At 44.9% G+C, this 21969-nt stretch overlaps 1 protein-coding gene across 2 annotated transcripts in view; it reads right to left on the bottom strand.

Annotated features, from left to right (window-relative positions):
- OGA (O-GlcNAcase) overlaps nucleotides 1–21969 on the bottom strand; it is a 476162-nt gene that overhangs the window by 434431 nt on the left and 19762 nt on the right. For both annotated transcript variants that reach the window (XM_085606452.1, XM_085606453.1), the window contains one exon: nucleotides 1200–1251. In XM_085606452.1, coding sequence (XP_085462578.1) covers nucleotides 1200–1251 — 52 coding nt within the window. The remainder of the gene's footprint in view (nucleotides 1–1199; nucleotides 1252–21969) is intronic.

Below are 21969 nucleotides of genomic sequence, written 5' to 3'. Positions count from 1 at the left end.
CTGTATCCCATCATCCCTCTGGATTATTCCTACTTGGCACAGGTTTCCAACTCATAACACTGTTTTATATTAGTACGGTTCCAATTAAATTATAGTCCCTTGATGTTGGGTCACCCAGGCAATTGGCACTCATTACAAGACTTACCACCATCCCCACGTGACTGTTTATCCCCCACAATCAGATTTACACCTGGTTTTCTTTTGTAATGTTTATGGAGGAAAAAATATATTTTACCTCTTGTACGGAAATACAATTTTAGAGCATGTTGGGTAGCACTTTACTTTATCCTAATGATTAGGGACCATCTTGTGTGCAATTGCACAGCGTCATTTTTGTGGACAGCGTTAAGGAGAACTCAGTTGACTCCTGGTCTATTAGAGAAAAGCCAAAGTGGATAACGTTTTACAATATTTCATATGAAATCAGCTTTTCTAATGAGACTTGGTTTTACCGTTTTTAAGATGGTAAGTAGCTTTTATAACATGATCTGTGTATGATGAAATTTTTTATAATTATGCACTTTAAGCAATTTACAAATTGCGAAACAAAGGAATTTTGAATAGGATGACAGCGCATGCACGCTGCCTAGGCTCGACTTAAAAATGGCATGTCTCCATGCAAAGATTGTGTGTATAATAAAAGAGGAGTACGACCGTAATGTGGATGTGAGCAACTCCACTAAACCTAATTTGATGAACAAGGGACATTTTGTACTGTACTAAAAAGGAGGAATATTTGCCGTAACTGACCAGACCCAAACCACACACATGTGGCATCAGTTGAGATATTAGTGACTACTAGACTAGTGCAGAATTCTTTCAGGAAAATGGGGTTGAAACTGCAGAGTGCCCATCAATCGAATCAGACTACAGGAATTCGATACATAGCACAACAGACATTAAGGAATATATTCCAGGGGATACCAGAAACAGTTTTCAGCTCTACTGCTGTAACAATGATATTCTTGCTCACAAATAAGTTATGGTTTGTTGCAGGTATTTTATTTTGATTTCACACTGCAATGACTTCGCTCGGCTACGGTTTCTCTAAACATAGAAACGTATATCACATTGGCTGGTGATGTGCAGATTACACATTTCAGAGCCTGTGAACTGTCCCGGTGCAGAACAAGACTTTTTCCTCAACGTAAATTAAGATTAAGTCTTTGTCTCATCGAAGAACAAAAGAAAACACAAACCTTCTGAAAAGCTCCTTCCTCTGCTCCATAATCCAAGGCCTTCCATAGAATCCTGAAACAATAAATGCGGTTACTATCAAACTACTGGCCTGTGCAAAAACAAGACAGTATTATTGAACGAAATAACCTTCAGCAAATCCAGTAGGTCTAGTTTTGATAAACTGGTGCCACACAAAACCTGCAGCCTTGTCATCAATCGTGTAATTTCAGATGTTACAATCATTATCAGTGGAGCAATAAGCAGTGCATAGCAAGGGCATGAGTTAAAGATACTTCAGAGAACAAGTTAATTCAGATAATTATACCTGGTGAATTTCAGTGTTTTTTTTCATTTAAAACAGTGTGTTTTTACTGACATTTTCACTTCACTACAACAGCTCTTTAACCTATGTATTTTTTTCCAGATAATTTCTAAAGTTTTTTTTTTTAATCTATTTTAACATATTATACAATTCCTAACTACATAGTCCCTTTACTTTTGTTTTCCAATGCATTTAAAGTTTTTTTTTCTTTTTCAAAACAAGGATGCCTATTGCATGGAGTTGGATGAAGGGCCTGGCATGTGGACGGACCCTGCGCCAAGCCCCACAAAAGTGCTCTTATGTCCGCAGCACATGCGCAGTGTACATTTGGTCTCGAAGGGCCTGGCCGCAAACACGCAGACTTACTGATTTTGTCAACAAGTAATAAACACCAAAATATAAAAAAATGGGCCTATTGGATTTATTAGGGTGAATAGATGAGAAATATATATATATATATATATATATATTATATATATATATATATAAAACCAATGTCCACAATTACGTACGCTCTCAGGCTTCAAGAAGCACACATCCAAGTGAATTTGTGACCAGGTTTATTCCACAACGCGTTTCGACTGCATCCGCAGCCTTGCTCACGTGAGCAAGGGTAATTGAAGGTTAACAGCCGCTCCGCTGGCGTGTACGCCACTTTCCATGGGGCCAGCTGTCCAGAAGGAGCTTTTGTTATGCGGAGAGATATATATATATATATATATATATATATATATATATATATATATATATATATATATATATATATATATAAAAAATCTACTGGCGGTCGCCAGTACATAGTTACAACCTAGTTTCCATAGGAAATTTGAAAATTCTATTTTGAATAACTTTGGCGCCTGTTGACGAATTCTCGCAAAATTTTCAAAACTAATGGGGCACTCCGCTCAGCTCCTACCCTGAAAGTCTCGGGGTGATTCGTCAAGCAGGGGCCGAGAAAAAGGGGGGGGTACCAAAACGCGTTTTCCCCATGCATTTTTCCATAGGACCTTTAGTCGAAGGTACAGCCTGAACGGCTGAACAGAATTACGTGAAATTTGGCAGAGAGGTAGCCATAAGGTCAAGGAAGTGCCTTTTGAAGGTCTTGTGTAAATCTGTTCAGTATTTCCTGAGAAAATAGCATTTAAAACCATATCAATATCTATACGCGTGCACCGTGCGCGCACCCTGCCGTGCGCAATTCTGATTGGTTATTAGATGTCGGTAAACATTCGAATCGGTCGAAACCAGGAAGTGTCGGCCGCCATTTTGTCTCTCGCAGTCTGAGGGGGGTGAAAAACAAAGGTGGAGAACGTGAAAAGGGGGCAGGGTGGACAGTTCCTGACCCCCTAGCCTTTGTCAGGGGGTCCCAGAAGGACTCCCAAGGGCCAAAAAAAGAATTTTTTTTTTCGAAAAATCGCGGAGTGCGCGCACGCTGAAAAACACACGTAAAAAATATGTTTTTAATTTTTAACGGAAAAACCCCGCGAGGTTCGCGCATGCTAAAAATCCCATAAAAACAAATACATACATAAATTAGCATTTAAAAAAACCTTTGAAATTCACTGAAAAAAACATAGGTTTCACACACGTTATAGTTACGAATTAGCATTGAAAAAAACCTTGCAAATTCACTTAAAAAACCATAGGTTTTACATCACTGATGACATGTGTCTTTCTGAAAAATAAATATTTGTAATATATATATAGCTAAAGATTAATGGAAGAAGACATGGGTAAATAAGTGTCTAAATACAGTGATGTAATATCTGACGTCATCAGCAGAGGATTGCGGTTGCACGAGTTATAGTTGCCTGCACTAACTATAATGGGGGAATTTCAATGGTTTTTCACGAGTGAAATGTCCAGCTAACTATAACATGTGTGAAACCTATGGTTTAAGTGAATTTGCAAGGTTTTTTTAAATGCTAATTCGTAACTATAACGTGTGTGAAACCTATGGTTTTTTCAGTGAATATATATATATTACACACACACACACATATATATATATACACATACACACCTAGATATAGCTCTATAGAAGATCTGTCATCTTTCTTGAAAAATCACTAATTGTAATCAAATGCATAATTCACAAAATGCAATGTTAACCCCTTCCCCGCTCATGACGGAACCACTCCGTCATGAGCCACGGTTGCGCTGTGCTCATGACGGAGTGGTTCCGTCATGCTGCGGCCGTTGGTGGCCGCTCCGCCCACGCGGCGCTAATTCCACGCCTGTGCGGGCGATTAGCGCAGTGGGCGGAGACGTGACGGAACCACTCCGTCATGAGCACAGCTCTACCGTGGCTCGTGACGGAGTGGTTCCGTCACGAGCACAGCGCCACCGCACCTGCCCCCAAACCCCCCCAGCGCCGCGGCGGAATTCCTGCCGCGGCGAAGGGGTTAAATCAAAATGATTATAAATACAATGTTCAATAAAGTTATAATCAAATCAACATGTCCGAGTCTCTTAACATTCTCAGCCCACAAAATGCAATCATAAAACAAGCATTTGCAATGCAATAGGTCCTGCATTTACGCAAGTATGACCTTTTATTTAGGTTTTAAAAACCAAAACATAAATAAAAGGCAATGTCATTTACAATACCAATAGCTCAAACCCGCGTTAATGCGAGACCTATTGCATGAAAATGCTGGTTTAAAAAGCCATAATCGCTTTATTTTGGGTATCTCCCGCCTGAATTGCTTCACTTTCAATAAAAGTCAAGGGAAGATATATATTCTACCAATTATTATTTTATTTAAATCTCCCACTTCGCTCTGCTTCTGTGAAAATCACTTGCTGTCCCTACAGCAACAAAGTTTACCTTGCGCAATTTAATGTGGCGCGCGCGTGAAGTGCTCTTGGCCCAGGTTCGCGCTATAGTATCTGTAAATAATGAAACATACAGTAAAAATAACAATTCGACAGCGTTCCAAGATGACGGAGACACTACTTACCCGAAACGCCCACTTTAAGCAGTCTGGAGGATGCGGCCGGACTCCGACTCCCAGCAGCCTGTGCGGCTGTCAGTCGGCTGATCACTTCTCCAACCAAGTCACCTGAGAAAACAGGAAGCAGCCGATCTGACGGCAGCGACGAGCCAGTCTCAACAGCGGAGCCTGCTGTACCAAGCTTAGGAGCCTAGACCACAGTCCCAGCAGCGGAACTCCCAGTGCCTGCCATGGCTAACGTGGCCAAGAAGGTGTCCTGGTCTGGGCGCAGGGAGGCAGAGGAAGAACGGCGGAGGAGAGAAGAGCTATGGGGAGAGGCGGAGGCCGAACGGTAAAACAAACAGAGCGAGCGCACCCCCCCCCCCCCTGCTGAACGGGAGCCCGGGCGGTGACAGGAGGACTAGGGAGGCGAGAACAAGGGTTGGAAGAGAGCGGGTTGAATTTTGTGATGGCGCCCCTGGCCTGGGTATGCACTGAAGTAGATTTGTGGGCTAAATTGCGAGTTATGTACTGAATTGGCTTGGGTTTATTAGGAAACTGTAATATAATGGCGTTTGGGAAGTATGTAGTAACATTTGGGACGAGGTTGGGTTTAGAATGTAGTTGTGAAAGTACATCACACAACAATGACCCAAGTGTGTTTATTAGCAGGAAAGTAACAGAGCTATCAAGTTTGGCAGGTCCACATGCGACTGTTTCACCCAGTCTGGATGGTTTTCTTTGCATTCAGGGATCTGTGGTTCCATTTCTCCAGTTAAACGAGTGCTGTGCGCGCGCGCCACAGCGAGACATGTTTCAATTATCGCGCCCGTGTCTGGGCACGATAATTCAAAACCATATGGCTGGCGGTGCGGGTAACCGACACCAATAGGCCATGGGCGGAGCAATGCACCCGCCTTTGGCCAACTGCGTGCTGTCTTTGTAAAAAAGACCCGCGCAAAGGCCAATAGCGTGGCCTAAAAGGAAATGCACACGCATGAACGTGTGCGATTCCTAGGGCCGTTTTCAAACCCCCAAGACGTCTCTCACTGCAACGCAAGGCGCGAGACCTAAACAAGCATAAGAGGGCCTTGTAATCTTAAAAAAAAATCAAAGAGGCCTTGCCCTCCAGCGAAGGAGCAATGAGTTCCAGCTAACAGTGCTATAAAAAAAAATAATGGGTAAGGCCTACTATGGTCATGGATTTAATGTTGCGGGGGGGGGGGGGGGGCTTATGCACTCCTGCAGCCCCAAACATAAATAGAAGACTCAGCTTCAAAAATATGAACAAAAAGCCCTTGTAGGGCATTATAGGGCGATCCTTAGCGGAGGAGTGAACATTTATTAAGTAGCTCGTGCTGCTCATCTATTATGCTATTTTTTTTTATTAAACTCTGTTTTGGGTGCATTGGTGCCCACCCAGGGTAACTACAACATTTTTAGGTCTCGCCTGACCCAGCGCATGCGCTGGTCTGGCGAGACTTATTGAGAGGGCTCCAAAAAGTGCTACCAGGCCAGCCTAGAGCCACAGTGCATGTGCGCGGGCGCGCGCGCCGTGATTACTTTCGGTTTCGCGGCTGCTTTGATGTTTGATCGCGATCACTTTCACTTTTGCGGCCGCATGGTCGCTTTGCATAGCCAATAGGTCTCGCTTTTGGGACCTTATAAGTATTTAGTTATGCAATTGTTGCGTGGCTAAACACTTATAAGGTCCCAAAGGCGAGACCTATTGGCTATGCCAATGCTTGTTTCACATTGCACCCATAGGGATGGTGGGAGCAAGAGAGGGGAGGGGGGCAATGCTCCAGCCACCATGGTGTTGGGAGCCAGCCACTTTGTTTTTAGGTAGAGCCTGGTTCATGCATTCACTGCTCTGCGAGGCATGCTTTATTGGGTCTTAGTCCTTTGTAAATTCTGGCTTCTGATTCGGTAATCTGCTTGTTAGTCCCTCCTTAGTACCGCCTTGTCTTCATTTATAACCTCCCATGAGTACTGGCCCTTTTACTTCTGTTACACAGTCTGTGTTATTTAGTCTGTAAGCACTATTTCTTTAGAGAGTTTTGTCTTACTGCATGCACGGCGTGCTTTGCAGCAACATTCAGTGCGCCATGCGAGCTTTCACTTTTTCAAAGCAGCCGGGACAATGGCGGCCGCTTCTTTGGAATACAATAGGTCTCACAGTTAGGAGAGTTTGAGCTATAGGCATTGTGAAGAACAATAGCTTACATTTTTGAAAATGCAACACCTATTTCTTTACAAATATTTTTTTGTGGGTGGTTTTCAAGCGCCCCATGCACTGCTTGCACTTAATAGAGGCCATGCCCCTTTCTTTACAAGCGGCTTGTCTAAAGAAAAGGGCGTGGCCTCTATTAAGTGCAAGTGCAGCATGGGGCGCTTAGAAACAAACAATATTTGCAATTCAATAGGTCCCGCATTTGCATGAATTTAAGCTGTTGACATTTACAGTGCCAACAGCTTAAAGTCTTTTAATTGCGAGACCTGGTGGATGCCCGGATGCCTACCCATGTCACCCACAGTCCTTCCTTTGCTGGAGGCTGCAGGGCAGTCCCAAGGCCCCAGTGGCCACAGACCGCTCTCTGGCCATCACCACACTGGGTGCTGCACCTTAGTCTTGCTTCCGTCAGAGAGCAACATGATGTTACTGATACGCCCGGGTGCAAGCAAAGCTCTGTTCCATTTGTGCCCTTTCCTCCAAATGGGCTTGGAGAAACACCAGTTTAGTTACTACTAACAGAGCTTACTTAATGGATTGATTTTAGAAGGACTGAAGGGGAAATCACAAACCATGACCTGCAGAGCATAACAAATGTACGGTCCAAGCCATGTCTCAGTGAGTGAATAAATGTATGAAAGACTTCAAAATGTTTGCCTTCTAAATTATTGGAGAAGAGCGAATGAGTGACTAAATGGCTGCTTGGAAAGGCGAGTAAAGGAATGCCATCACTTGCTTTGGAGACTTGTTTCTATTGCAGGGTAGCCAATGGGGCTTTGCGGATCGGGTAGAGACCTTGCGGATTAGAAGCTCGGCAGTAATTCGAGTTTACAAGAGACACGTACACGGTCTCTGTGTGCATTCCGCTACAAGCCGGTTGAGACGCCACTAGGATGACCGAATAACACGGTTGCAGCTCGGCAGTAATTAGAGTTTACAGGAGACACGCACACGGTCTCTGTGCACAGATATTCGGTCATCTCAACCTGTACATCTCAACCTGTACATCATGAAGGGACCTATGAACTTAGTACTTGACCTTCATACGTTACCGTAAGGAACGTGACTCCTTGATCCATATCGGGCACGCAATCAAGCCTAGGACCCACTCAGGTTGCCCCTATTGTCCTGATGAAGACCCGCACGGCCAAGGTTCAAAATTCCCTTTAGGCCATCTAGACGGGTCGAAACGTCGACGCCCCCCCTTTTAACGCCTGAGACACGCAATTCTTTTACGTGCTATACCATGAATTGGATTTTGTTTGCTAAATGTACAATTGATTTTTGATAATTTGTAAACGTGACCAGGCTCTTCTGGACGGTGATTGACAACCGGTCCCCTTGTGAAATCAATTAATATCCTTGTCACTACATTTTATACTATTCCTTCTCACTCACTCACCCTTTAGCACTCTTGCTATACGCACGTTCCCTCTGGAGCAACCTTGTGTCAAATATTACAGAAACTACAAAATTGTTAAAATAAATGTATGGTGATTTAGAAGTTGGATGTTGCTGTCTTTATGTTGGAATGTTGTATTCAATACTGTGAGCTACCCTAAATAATTTTTCTAATTTTGCTCGGACTTGTATAAGGATATAACTAAATGTGAATTTACTGTTCTGTGTTAATAATTGGTTTATTATTCTTTATGAGCTGTTTTTTTATTAAATAGAATCCAGGTTGTATAGTTTTGAAATAGGACGCATTAGTGTTGCGCACCAAACAAAAAGCCTTTGTAGTGAGCCACCACACGAAATGTGAAAAAATAAAATACAAATGTTGGCCTCATTTAGTTAATTTGTAGCAGTAAGTGGTGTGAACTTTGGCTGTAGATATCGGTACAATATGTTATGGCTGTACTTTTAAAGCACTGATTTAAACAAGCATTTGCAATGCAATAGGTCTGAGTCTGGTGTATAATTTAACTGTGTGTAGCGGAACCACAGGCTCCTGGAGACCCCCTTCATATGTGCCAGGGCCAGTGTCCATTATTTGTCAGTGAGATTGTTGCTCAGGGCCGTCAACCACTTCGCTCTTGTCGGTATCATTAACTCGCAGCACTGCAAGTGTAGCACACTATCAATCACAGTGACTGCCCCTCCTTGCCCCCCCCCCCCCTTACCTCCCCGTGAGTGATCAGGATCTGCAGCGGGAGCGATATCTTTGACTCTGCCGTCCCTCCCCCCCAAACACGTCTACCGCCCGCCAGATAGTGCTATAGTCTATGAAGCGTCCCAAAGGAATTCCGTATTCACCTCGGAGGGCTTAAAAAGTGAGCAGAAATTACTCCGGATATGGGTCACCAGGCTGTAGCACCTCTGCCTCCTCCCATATGCGCACTGCGCCGCGGTCAAGTGAGTCCGTCATTCCTGGTAGTTGCCAGAGCAGCACCTGCGGTCCATATGGTGTTTATTCCTCGTTTGCCCCTAATATATTTGTGCGCTACTCATCATTTGGTTCTCGGCATAGGCCGACGGCAATCACACCAGAGCCAGGTCAGCCATGCACTCTAGGAGTGCACGATGCAGTCTCTCGCTACAAAAGGCGCCATCTCCAGCCATCACATTGCCCACTAGAGCTGGGCTGCTGCATAGTATAGCTCATAATTTGCGACTCACAGTCCCCCCTCCTCTCTGGGCCACTGTGACATCGGTAGCATGATCCCCTTTACTGCCACGCCCCCAAATCAAATCGCATAGTAGCCCGTTCAACCCCTTGAAGAAGTATCCTGGTACCAGCAAGGGTAGTGCCGAAAACCGGTATAGTAGCCTGGGCAAAACCAGCATCTTTGTGATCACCACAAGATCTACAGTGGCCAAGGGCAGCGATAGCCAGTAGGGGAGGGAGCCCCAGTCTGACGCCACCGCCCTATCTAGGTTTCCACCCATTAGATCGGATTCAGTTTATTTAACAAAGGATTAGTGGAAGGGGGAAGGAATAAGAATAGCCGCAGGAACATCAGCTAATCTACCAGCCGCAGGAGCAACAGTAGACAAAACAATGTTTTAAGGATGAGCATCTTAAACTGTTAAAACATTTCTATGGTCAGACAGATTTATTTACCGGAACCTCATCGGTATCAGTACCACAATTTTCTTTAACAAGAAGGGTTTTGGGCCCTTTTTTTTCTCATTCTTTTTCCGAAAATTTTTATTTTTTCTGCTTTGGCCTATTTGAGCTGAATGGGCCCCGGGGTATCATCCAAAGTCATTTTGGCAAGTTCTTTAAACCTATAAATGGGCGAAGAGTTTGTCCTAGAGCAAGCATCTTTCTCTGGAGAAAAGAGGGCAGATGGGTTCAGAAAGCTAAGATTAAAAAGCTTTTTTACAGAGTGAATAGGGCTTTCCTTATTCTTTTGCTGCCTAAGGGCCCTGAAAAGTTTCATAATTTGAGGTTTACCAGCCTGGGTCCCACAGTCTTAATGCTTACCTTTCTGCTGCGGGGACTGACTAGAAGCCTCTTCCCCCAGGAAAAAAGATTTACAAATTTGTAACCCACAGTCATTAACCCCAAACTTTGCCTGTGGCATATGGCAGAGGACCTCTGCACCCAAATGAGGTGAACTGCAATCTCCCCTCTCATTAAATCAGGTTATGCAGCTGATGAGCAGAGGGGCTTCCTACCTCTTAAGACGCACCAACTCTCAAGAGCATAAACAAGCATTGAAAATGCAATAGGTCTCGCCTTTAAGTTAAAGCCATTTGCTTTTCTAAAAGGTATTGTATAGCAAAGTAAATGGCTTTATCTTAATAAAAGGCGAGACCTATTGCATTTTCAATGCTAGTTTCTTTATCCTATGACTGCACCAATATATGTGGAATGAGGATTCTAAAATGAATGACAGGCCAAATGCGTAGGTGCCTACAATGTGTCACTTCATTGCTATTTAACTCCAACACAGATCAGTCACATGCACAGCGCCTGCATCTTTCAGCTTTAATTTTCAGGTGCCTGTTCTCACCCAAACATAAAGGAAACCTTTGTTAAAAACTTAAACTAGGTTGTGCTGTGTCAACTTAAACTTGTGCTGGGAGGTTTGTAATTGTTTCTAATGTCTTAAGGAAGAGACAAACATTTAGAACTATCTGCTGAGCACGGAGAACCTGCAGTAGCCATCATTAGAGAAGGAAGAACCTCTCCCATGACTTCCCATTGCCCCCCCAATTTCCTTACTACAACAGTATTCAAACAACACAGTAGGGACATGATAGAAGTAGTACAAGACAGGTGTGTTTGAAAGCTCTTGAGAAAAGGATCAGGTGAAATGGGGGAGGGGGTGTGTGTATATTCACTGAAAAAAACCATAAGTTTTACAGACGTTAAAGTTAGAAATGAGCATTTACAAAACCTTTCAAATTCACTGAAAAAAACAATAGGTTTCAGGGACGTTATAGTTAGTTGGTCATTTCACTCGTACAAAAACAGAGAAATTCAAACGTTCTAGTTAGCTCTACTAACTATAACTCGCGCCCCCGCAACGCACTGCTGATGACGTCACATATTACATCACTCATGACATGGTCAGTGACATCACTGATGACATCATCCGGTGAATGTATGTTTTTGTAAAGTTTAAATATATTGAATATGTGTTATTGCCAAGGTGTATTGAAGAATGAATTGGTGTATAGCAGTCTGGGTGGAGGATTTAATAGATGTGTGACTGACTGTAGTGATTAAATGTCTCTTACTGAATGCATGGTTAGTAACTAAACTGTGTGAATGTCTGTATCAGTCTCTCAGTTGTTGTATAAGCTGCTGCATCGGTTGATGATTAGGTACATGACTGTCTATATGGGTTACTTATTGGTAGCATAAGCATTTGTATGGGCGACTCAAAGTTTGTGTGTGTAGGTAGGAGGGTGGTGTGTGACTTTCTGCCAACATGTGCAAGTAGCTAATTTACTGGGTGTATGGGTTCAATAGTGCATGTGGAAATAGCTGTTTCAGTGAGTGAGTGTGTGTATCAGTGTGTTGGTTAGTGAATGTCTCTCTCACTGGTATATGTGTAACTATATATGTGAAAGGCAGTATATGTGAGTGTTGGGAGTATATAAATGACTGTTATAGTGACTAATTGTGCGAGTGGCTGTATAAAGGAGTGTGTGCTTGTGTCAGTGATTGTATAAGAGAGTAAGTACATGCTAGTATCTGTATGAATAGGTTAGATAGTGAATGTATAACTGTGTAGGTGAGTAAACTGCAGTGTTATAGATTCTTTACATGACTAGCTAGGTGTGTCAATAACTATGGATGAGTGACTGTGTACGAGTGTTTGCATAGGTGTATGAGTACATATAGTGATGTACTGAGGAGTGACTGCATGTATGAGTTACTGTATGGTGAATGAATGTGTGTGTATAACTATGAAGTAGGCAATGGGTATATAGTAACTGCTATAGATTTGTCTATGGTTTAGAAAATGGTAGTCAGTATGTTAGAGTTGGTGTATCAAAGGTTATATTAGGGTGTGAAGAGGTGCATCAGATTATCACGTGGATGATGTCATCAGTGGTGTCATCAGTGATGTCATTTGAGATGTCATCAGTGATGTCATTTGAGATGTCATCAGTGATGTCACTGACAAAGTCATGAGTGATGTAATATGGGACGTCCTCAGCAGTGCATTGTGGGGGCGTGAGATAGTTAGCTCTACTAACTATAACGTTTGAAATTCTCTGTTTTTGTACAAGTGAAATGACAACTAACTATAACGTCCCTGAAACCTATGCTTTTTCAGTGAATTTGAAAGGTTTTGTACATGCTCATTTCTAAATACAACGTCTGTAAAACCTATGGTTTTTTCAGTTCATTTCAAAGGTTTTTTAAATGTTAATTTCTAATTATAATGTTCATTAAACCTACAGTTTTTTCAGTGATTTCAAATTATCATTTCATTCTCAACCTGGTTAAAACAGCCAATATCGCCAGTTTTCCAGCAGTAGCTCCCGCCCAAAGAAATTGCCACAAATGAGAGCAACAACTAACGCAAATAATATACAGAGTAGGCCTTCCTGTACAAAAATAACACGAAAACACAACTTCCTGATATTTTCAACAGCAGCCAAATCTGCAGTGCGTTCCAAAAAACGGGCAATAAGCTGCGTTAGCAGTAGGAATGTACCATCTGTCTTTTAGTGGTCTAAAGTAGGACGACTACCTACAGTGTGAAAGGGAGACCAGTCCAGAATCACATCTGAAGACCAACACATGTCATAGAGCTACTGTTCATGCACCTCCGACACCCAAGAAGGCAACAAAACCCACTGCCATCACCCTCAGGACCTCCCCCACGGACCCCACCCCCCTACCACCACCGAGGCAACGCACAACAGGACAGCGGACCTTCCAAAAAACGTCATGGCCCCTCAGCCACATAATAGCTGAATGTAGCGAGATGTGGCAACCAAACATGTGTGAAGAACACAAGTAACCCACCAATAATAATGTACACAATACCAAGAGTACAGGGTGACACATTGGCGCTTGAGGCCCAGGTGGCGGCAGCCCTACAACAGGGACACCCGCATAAATTGATTCCTCATACAGGCCAGGACGGACCCACGTCCAGAGCTCCGGAGTCATTGTTCACAGCCTCACGCAGGGCTGGCATACGCCAGGCCAGCCCAGTCCCTTTACACATACAGGGAGGGACAACAACGCTACATGGCCCAGCTTTTTATTGTAGTGATCTGCTGCTCACAGGTCTAGTTGCGAGTATGCCAAAGCCACTCCCTGACGGCTGGTTTCCACCCACACCACACCCATCAAGCACAGGCGTCACAGGACTCGTGACCCTGCCAATTATAACGCCCGCATGCACGTGCTCCACGCCATTTCCATTTCAAACTTGGTGCACCGGATGCACTGCGGTCAGCACAGGCACACCGCCACAGGACGGTGCATTTCGGTCCACTGAGGTAGGGGCATTGTAAGTGCTGAGCGGGTGTGCAGCCTGCGATGATGCCCTGTCCCAGTGGTCCGGACAGCTCATGTTTTGTGTGCCCTGCTGGACCACAGTATAGGCCTAAGCCATCGAACAGCAAGGGCCTACCGCCACGTGCATGGCCTCACTGGTGACTGAGTTAGTGGCACCGTATGGGCCGAGCGGGTGTGCAACCTGCGAGGATGATGGGTGCACTGGTATGTCCTCTGCCATGGCAAAATCAAGGCGCAGCACCAAATGCGAGACCTGTTGGCCTGCGGAACGGGGCTGCATGATGTGGTGGGTGCCCTGTCCACAAAAAGGTGAGCAGTGAGGCCTGGGTGTGCAGGGGAGGGCAGACACCTCTAGGCAGTGAAGTGGATGATGTGCAGCAGCCTGGATACACAAAAGCGGGACAGCGATTTAGGCGTGTGCAGGCGTAAATACTCTCCCATTCCTGATTCTGTACTATGTTTCAGATGTGGGAGCTTGAGGGCTCCACTAGCTCCCGGGAGGTGGTTGGACACACAGCGGTGGCGTAAAGGTGAGCTGTGATGGTTTTGTCCACAGTGCGGTCGTGCGGGGTCTGTCTGTCTGTGTCTCTCTCTCTCTCTCTCTCTCTCTCTGTGTCTCTCTCTCATCTTGCTTTTTGACTAACAGGCTGTGATTCACGGATTGACTTTGGCTGCCCCCTCCCCAAAGACGGAACTCCCGCCACTCAGTGCCACCAGAGCAGAACGTGTGTGCAGCCTGCAATGATGCGTGGCCATCTTGACAATCACACATTCTGAATTGTGAGCTCTGTTTACCACGTGTGCGCAACACCCGAGAAGGTTGCCTCGGCACGTGGTGCACCCCATTACACACACGCCGGTGGTGGAAGGTGAGCAGAGAGGCTTGTTTCCACAGCAGCGGGCAGTCACCTCTGGGCGATGGGAGTGGATGGGGTGCAGCAGCCTGGAGGCGCAGGAACGTGCAGTCACCTCCACGCACTGAGTGGATGGGGTGCACAGCAGCGGGCAGACACCTCTGGGCAGTGGGAGGGGATGGGGTACATCAGCCTGGGTGAGCAGACGCAGGCAGACACCTCTGGGCGGCAGGAGTCAATGGTGTGCAACAGCCTGAGTGCGCAGGGGCGAAACCGAGAATTACGCGTGTGCAGTTTTATGTACTCTGCCACTACTATTTCTATACTACGTTTCAGATGACTAAACTGGAGGGCTGCATTATATCCCGGCATGTGGTTGGAGACACACCGGAGGCAGAAAGGTGAGCTGTGAAGATTTTCTCCACAGTGTCAACACTCACTCTCCCTCACCATCGCTTCCTTTCTGTCACTCACACTCTTTCTCTCTCTTATTCTCCATCTCTTCCTTTCTCTCTCACAAACTCTCTTTTGGTCACTTTCTCTCTTTCTGCCTCTTCCTCTCTCTCTCATTCATTCTCTCTCGCTCTCTTTCTCTCTCTCTCTCTCTCTCCTTTGTACCTCACTCTCTCTCTCTCTCACGCTCACTCTCCTTTGCTGGACACATGATGCACCATCTTAGCTTTCTTTTTGTCTTGCAGGCTGTGATTCACAAATTGTCGAGGGATGACACCATACCCATACCTACTTTTATTTTGTTTTTTTGTTTCAATAAAATGTTTAATGTGTAAATCCATACATGACTAAGATTCTTATTTGTCCAACCTCACAAGCATCTATTTACTGTACCACATTAGCCAATTTTTTACATTCCAGATTCCGTAACGCGACTGTCACATTTGTTTGTGGAGGGTGGGGGTGAGGGGGGGTGGGATGGCGGACAAGGAGCTGCTGCTGGGGGGGGGGGGGGTGTCGGAGCAGTGTTGGTGTCCCACCTGCATGATCATTGGCTCCATTGCATCTGTTCTCAAACTTGCAAGCAGGCGGGCTGGCTCGTAGATGAAGAGCTGCGAGCCGACTGGCTGGCTCGTTGAGCCACGGCCCATCAGTTCGCAGAGGGAGAGCTGCAGGCCAGCTCGCAGAGGAACAGCTGCAGGCCGACAGGTATAGGGAAAGGTGCGGCTGTCTGCTTCCAAAGGGATAGCTGAGGAACACTGATGTGGGGAGAGGGAGCGTGATATCTCGCAGAGAGACACCTGCGGTATATTTCCAGTCTTGCCTTCACAGATACAGCTGCGGCCCGAGAAGTCGCTCCCGAAGAGCTGCGAGCCGACCGGTGGTTCGCAGAGGGAGACTTGCGGGCCCAAGAAAGTTCTTGGGGGTATGCTGGTGATGTGGGAAGAGGGTGAGTTACCTGCTTATGTGGGGAGCGTGAAAGGGGTATCTCGCACAGACCGAGGCAACTCTGAAAACATACCGGAGCTCTGACAGATGCGAGCTGACTGAATCACCAAATGGCTTTTCAATGCTCATATAGTGTGACTTATCAAAAGTTTGCACCCAGGCTCGCAGAGGGTCAGCTGCGCCCCGTGGGCTCGACTCGCAGAGGGAGAACTCGGGCCGTCTGCTCCCAAAGGTACAGCAGCGTACTAGCTCGTAATGGTAGAGAGCTGCAAGCCGACAGACTGGCTTCTAAAGGCATAACTGCAATGTGGTGATGTGGGGAGAGGGAGTGTGAAACAGGAATCTTGCACAGAGTTCTGGTATATTTTCAGTATTGCCTCGCAGAGGTAGAACTACGGAGAGATACGAGCTGACGGACTGAATCACAAAATGGCTGCCAAAACTAACTAGTCTCAACAGTTCGCAGAAAATGAGCCGCAAGCTCGTGCTCCTAACGCCTCAACCAATCAGATGTCAGAATTCTCGAATATTGATATCTATACAATATAATATTTCTCAAAAACTACTGAATGGATTTACCCCATTTAAACAAAAGCGTGCTTTCTGGACCACGGTCATTCTCCCTGCCAAACGTGTCGCGTCCGTTTGCAAAGAGGCACAGCAGGGTACTAGCTCGCAAAGGTAGAGAGCTGCGAGCAGACGGACTGCCTTCTTAAGGCATAGATGTGAGCTGGTGATGCGGGCAGAGGGACAGAGCTCCGGTATATTAAATTGCTCCCGGCACCTTTGCTTTATATTTTCATTCGATGCGAGGCACAAGATGGCTGCTAACACTTCCTGGTTTAGAGAGTGAGAGACAGAGAGAGATTTTTTTTTTGCCTTTAATCTCATATAAACTAATGAACGGATTTACACCATTTCAACAAAAGCGTGCTTTCTGGACCAAGACTTTTCTCCCTGCCAAATTTGGCGTCATTCCGTTCAGCAGTTTGACCTGTAGCCTTGTCTAAAGTTTCCTTTGGAAATTGCATTGAGAAAACACGTTTTGGGGCCCAACTTTTTTCTCAGCCCCCCCATGACCATTCAACCCTGAACTTTCAAGATAGGAGCTGATCAAAAAAGAGAAAGTTTTGGGAAAATTTCGTAAAGATTCGGCAAACGACGCCAAAGTTATAAGCACATGAGAAAAAGGCTTTTCCTATGGAAACGTGGTCCTAACTATAACTATCTACTGGCGACCACCAGTAGAATATATATATTTATTTTTTTACTGGAACTCCATAAATCTTTTCGTCTTTTGAAACAGATTGAGCACGGACCACAATATCAGCGATTTCGAATTTTACTTTACCCGACAAAAATGTACGGCAGTTTAAAAAAACTCAATTGGTAAGAAATACCGACGAACTGCAGATGAGGTATGGCAACTCTAAAAAGGGGAAGGATAAATACATCTGATCTAGTGGTCTTGGGATAGATGTAATGTATCCTCACCCTCCAATATAAATAGTGTACAACTGTTTCAGGGCCAAGAGGGCTACACCATCTAGGCCTTCACAAGGACCCATCTACATTATTATCATGTCATTCATCAATAAGTCGTATCACAAATCTGTGCTTGATAGATTAGATTTCTTATTCCATTGGTGGTATCTACCCAAAATGTAAAAAACCCTCTAAATTATCAAGAAATAGAGTGCCTTGAGCTGGAACTGCAACTAATGTGGTAGTGCGCTTTACAAAGCAAACTTTGTAAATGAATAATTTAGATTATTATTGAACAAAGAATGGAAATATATTTATTAGAGGTAACAGAGCACTGACCATAATATTTAGAGCAGAGCATTTAATGCCGATTGTAGAAGTAGGAGTTAAGATTGGGAAAACGTTTTGGGATATGAAGTACAGAAAAAAAGAGGAAGGTGGGTAAGACATTGGGGGTCAAAAGAGGAGAAAGGAAGCAGCGCCTACCCAGGTATTAGCATCTGTCAGTAGATCCTCCATTTTGAAACAGCCACAAGCTGGAGGAGTCCCCAATGCTCAGATGATTAGTGCCACTGCTACTTAAGGGGAAAAGTTGGCAGGCTATGCTCACTACAGAATAAGCATAGCAGAATGCTATTTTTTTTTTGTATTTGGCTAATCTATCTAAGCTAGGAGTGTATCTGCACTGATCATGTCCTCAAATTGAGCCAGATTCAAACTGCAATGATAAAAGAGTGTGAAACTAGCTTCCAGGTTGTGCCTTGGTCCTAGGGAGGAAACTTCAGAATGAAGTTGCGAGGGTGATTTAAGATACACATTCCTATTTGCTTGCCACCATGGTGGAATGAATAGATTGTACTGTTTCTGCTCCCTGCATGATAAGAATGATCATAGAAGCTTGTTTCAGACAGTGATTGATTTCAGTCAGCCGATGAATGACTGAACAAAATAATTCTATGACTCAAAATAAACAATGCACTGCTCATTCAGTAATAGACCTAGACTGTGAACAGGCTACTGTTAATCTGTAATTAGCTCAAATACTGTACACAATTAAGACACGTATAGCTGAAAACTCATGATTTACAATCCTTTATGAAAAGCAGTGTTTCACCGTGAGTAGATCTCCAAGTCATGGGATATGCTTTTTAGCCTGTTTATCTCTATTTCTAGATCGCTTTGATCTTGTGTACCACAACAGCATTGCTGGTCATGGAAAACGGCTGATTACCATTGGTAGGTTGTGAGGCTCACAAAGGTGTGGGGTGAAATGGATGGTTAGTAGACATATTAGCTCAATTCCCAACATGCAACAGCATGCAAACATGTCTGGCAAATGAATTGAAAGTGCCTTTTGCGTCATTGCTAGGTTTGTCACTTATGTATCCATTCATCCACCCACTGCCTCATTCTTGCATCCACCCACAATAAAAAAAAAACATATGCAAGATAAATTAAAAAAATAAAATCACCAACAGCAATAGTAATGTACATAGTGCAACTCTGTTTTAAAGTTCCAGCATGCCATGGACAACACAATAAGGATGATAGTCGCCTGTTTCAGAGCCAGTGGCCACAAAGGGATGCGGCACACTGCAAGTCAAATTAGCAGCAAGCAAGAGGTTTGTTAGCACTGTATGGGGACCTGAAGTGGGCTGCCCCTCGCTATAGAAAGTCATGGATGAACGGAGAGTGTAAATGACAATCAGTCACGTAGGGGGGCAAAAGGAGGTTTAAGGACCAGCGTGGGTACACTCCCCACTTTAAATTAGGACCCGTGGGTTCTTTGTGTTTAGGTCTCGGCTAGCGAAGGCTGCACTTGCGCAGTCTCGCTCGCAAGATTTAATGTTTTTCAGAGGAAGGGCTTGAACCCGCCCCTCTTCTCCATTGGCTGGCCTCTTAAATGCTGGTCAGCCATTGGAGAAGAGCTTTGTCTCTCCAAACAAGCCCCGTCTCTCGGATTCGGGGGCGTGTGTTTTCGTGTCTCTCTTTTTCGTACTCCCTGCCCCTTTTACACATGGTGGGCGTGTTTTTTATTTTAACATCGGATGGTTCGGCCATTTTATGCGCGGTCTTTACGGAGCGGGACGTGGGGTCGCTGAGTCCCGGGGCACGGAGCATGGCCCAGCCGGAGACCCGCAGCCTCGAGGAGCGGATCTTGGAGGAGAACATCCTGCTCCTACGAAAGCAGCTGGTACGGAGCTCTCTTGTACGGTACGGGATCGCCGTGGCAGGCATGGATTCTCCTGCAGCAGATATCAATCACCCCTGCGTCAGCCCTCAGTCTCCGCCAAACCCTTTACTACTGGAGATGCCCCCACCCCGATATCACGCGTGCACCAAATGTCAGCCCTGTAACAACCCTCTGTCTGCACACAATTTCTCACTGCTGTAAAAACTGTGCAGATCTCGCGCACCCCAGACATCACGGTTGTGACAGCCCTTCTATCCTTTTTGTAAATGCAGCCTTTGTGCAAATCCCACCCCTTTAATGACTGAATCTACACAAGACCTTTTTACTACTGCAGATCTCACTGTTAGCAAATCTCACGGATGTCCCAAATTTCGCCCCATGTAACAGCCCTCACTCTGCTCTAAATCTCTGATCGCTTTTAATCAAACGGTGCACACCTCTCGAGTATCCCACCCTTGTAAATTCACCAAACCCGTATCGACATTTCACTGCTGTAAATAGAGGGCGCAAATCTCACCCCTTAAACAGTAGTCTATAAGCACCAAACCTCTCAATACTGCAGATCCCATCCCTTAGGCAAATCTCACGACTTTGGCAAATCTTCCCCCCCGGAAAACAACCCTCGGTTTACTCCAAATCGTCTTTCCTTGAAAACAAACATGCACATCTCTCACATGCAGCCACCCCCCCGTAATAGCTCTCGATCCGCAAAACGTACTACTGCACCTTAAACAAGACTCAACTCTGCAGTAACCCATACATCCGCGTAGCAGAATTGTCAAATGCACCAAATCTCTTAACGCAACTAACACTTCACAGGGTACCGGGTCCCAAATCTTTATTTGCATAGCAGTTTTTTCCAGGTAATTTTCACCTTGCAGGAAATTAGGCGACTCGGCAGACCTAGATCACTTATACACGACCACCGTCTTGCACCATATTTCCCCTATCAACTGCTTGAGGCTTATTACTCTGTGTCCACCTTTTGTTGTATTGACTCTGCTCAGTCTCTCACATCTGGACGCTGTAACTTATGATCGGTAAACGCTGTGCGATTGCGTGGTTTTCAGTTGTCAGAGCGTGCAGCGTTTCCCTGTTACACGATGTGCATTCTTAGGGCGCTCAGGACCACATATGCATGTCGAAGCGCCTCGCGACCTCGCCCAGTGGTAGGAAGCGCTGTATGAATAATAAAAGTATGGTCGCTATTTAACCACCCAGGAAACGCTTTCGCCATCGCGAGGGGGGGGGGGGGGGGAGCGCTATACAAATATAGCTCTGACCACAACCAGAACTCACTTACACAGCCGGTTTACTTTTTTTTGTTTTGCACTGAACAGCACTCGTCATTGCACTGTTTCTCTGTGTGCTACCTCATTCCTTTGTGCGCCACGTCAGACACCTCATTCTTCGATACACCCGGTAGCAGTGCTGCGTGTTGTGGTGTGCAGGGCACTATTCTTCCCTTGCACTAATATCTCCCTTGTTTTGCATCCAAAATATCCCTGTGGCCTGCACTTCATACAGCCTTTTCACCCCGGAGGTGGTAGTTTGTCGACATGGACTTTCTGGCCACGCACCCTTTTCCCAGCTATCCCCCTCGCCGGGTGCAGAGCATAGCTCCGTGTGTGTGGGTGGCTTTGTGTGTGTGGGTGCAAATGCAATAGGTCTCGCATTTGAGAGTGATTAAGCTATTGACATTGTAAATAACAATGCAGTTTCTTTAAATGTTTTAAAAACAAAAACATAAACAAAAATAATGTCATGAGCAATGCCAATAGCTCTAACTTTAACAATGCCGAGACCATTGCATTGTAAATGCTTGTTTTATAGAGTGTAAATGACACCCATGCAAACAAATAGCAGCAGAGGTGAACAAAAGGCCATAAACCAATGTCATTTTACAACTAGGCAAGTTTAAAAGGTCACTGTCACCAATTTGAATAATAAATATGGTGTTCTCTTCTAAACATTCAACTGTTTTTACAAGCTTGTCCCCCCTTTCACTGGGGCAAGTTGACTCGAACATGTATGCTGCAGAAAGTATTCCTAGTTTGAGAGCGGAGATTGTTCACTGTATGTCCCCTACTGCTGATCAGGAGCACGGGTTTGTTTGTATTTAGCAGCTGTAACTTCTTCGACCATACTACATTATTCACATTTCTTAATCTCTCCGACTTCACACACCGTGTCTGAAGTTGATATCACCTCTTACACAATCAGTAGTGTGCTTAATTCCCTTTGCATGGTCTGTAGCCACTTGTAAGTCAGGACCGTGGACCAATTATTTCTAAATGCTTGGGTTTTTTGTGAATTTTACAAACTGGTCATAGACAACGAAGAGACACAATTTTCCAAATTTGCACATACTGGATATATAGCCATCTTCTTTCTCAACTTTAGTTTTGGCCCTTCTGAAGAA

This window comes from Triturus cristatus, chromosome 1_2 (genome assembly GCF_964204655.1).
Source record: "Triturus cristatus chromosome 1_2, aTriCri1.1, whole genome shotgun sequence".
Lineage (NCBI taxonomy): Eukaryota > Metazoa > Chordata > Amphibia > Caudata > Salamandridae > Triturus > Triturus cristatus.
The sequence above is the reverse complement of the archived record's forward strand: the minus strand, read 5'-3'. Positions and strand labels throughout refer to the sequence as shown.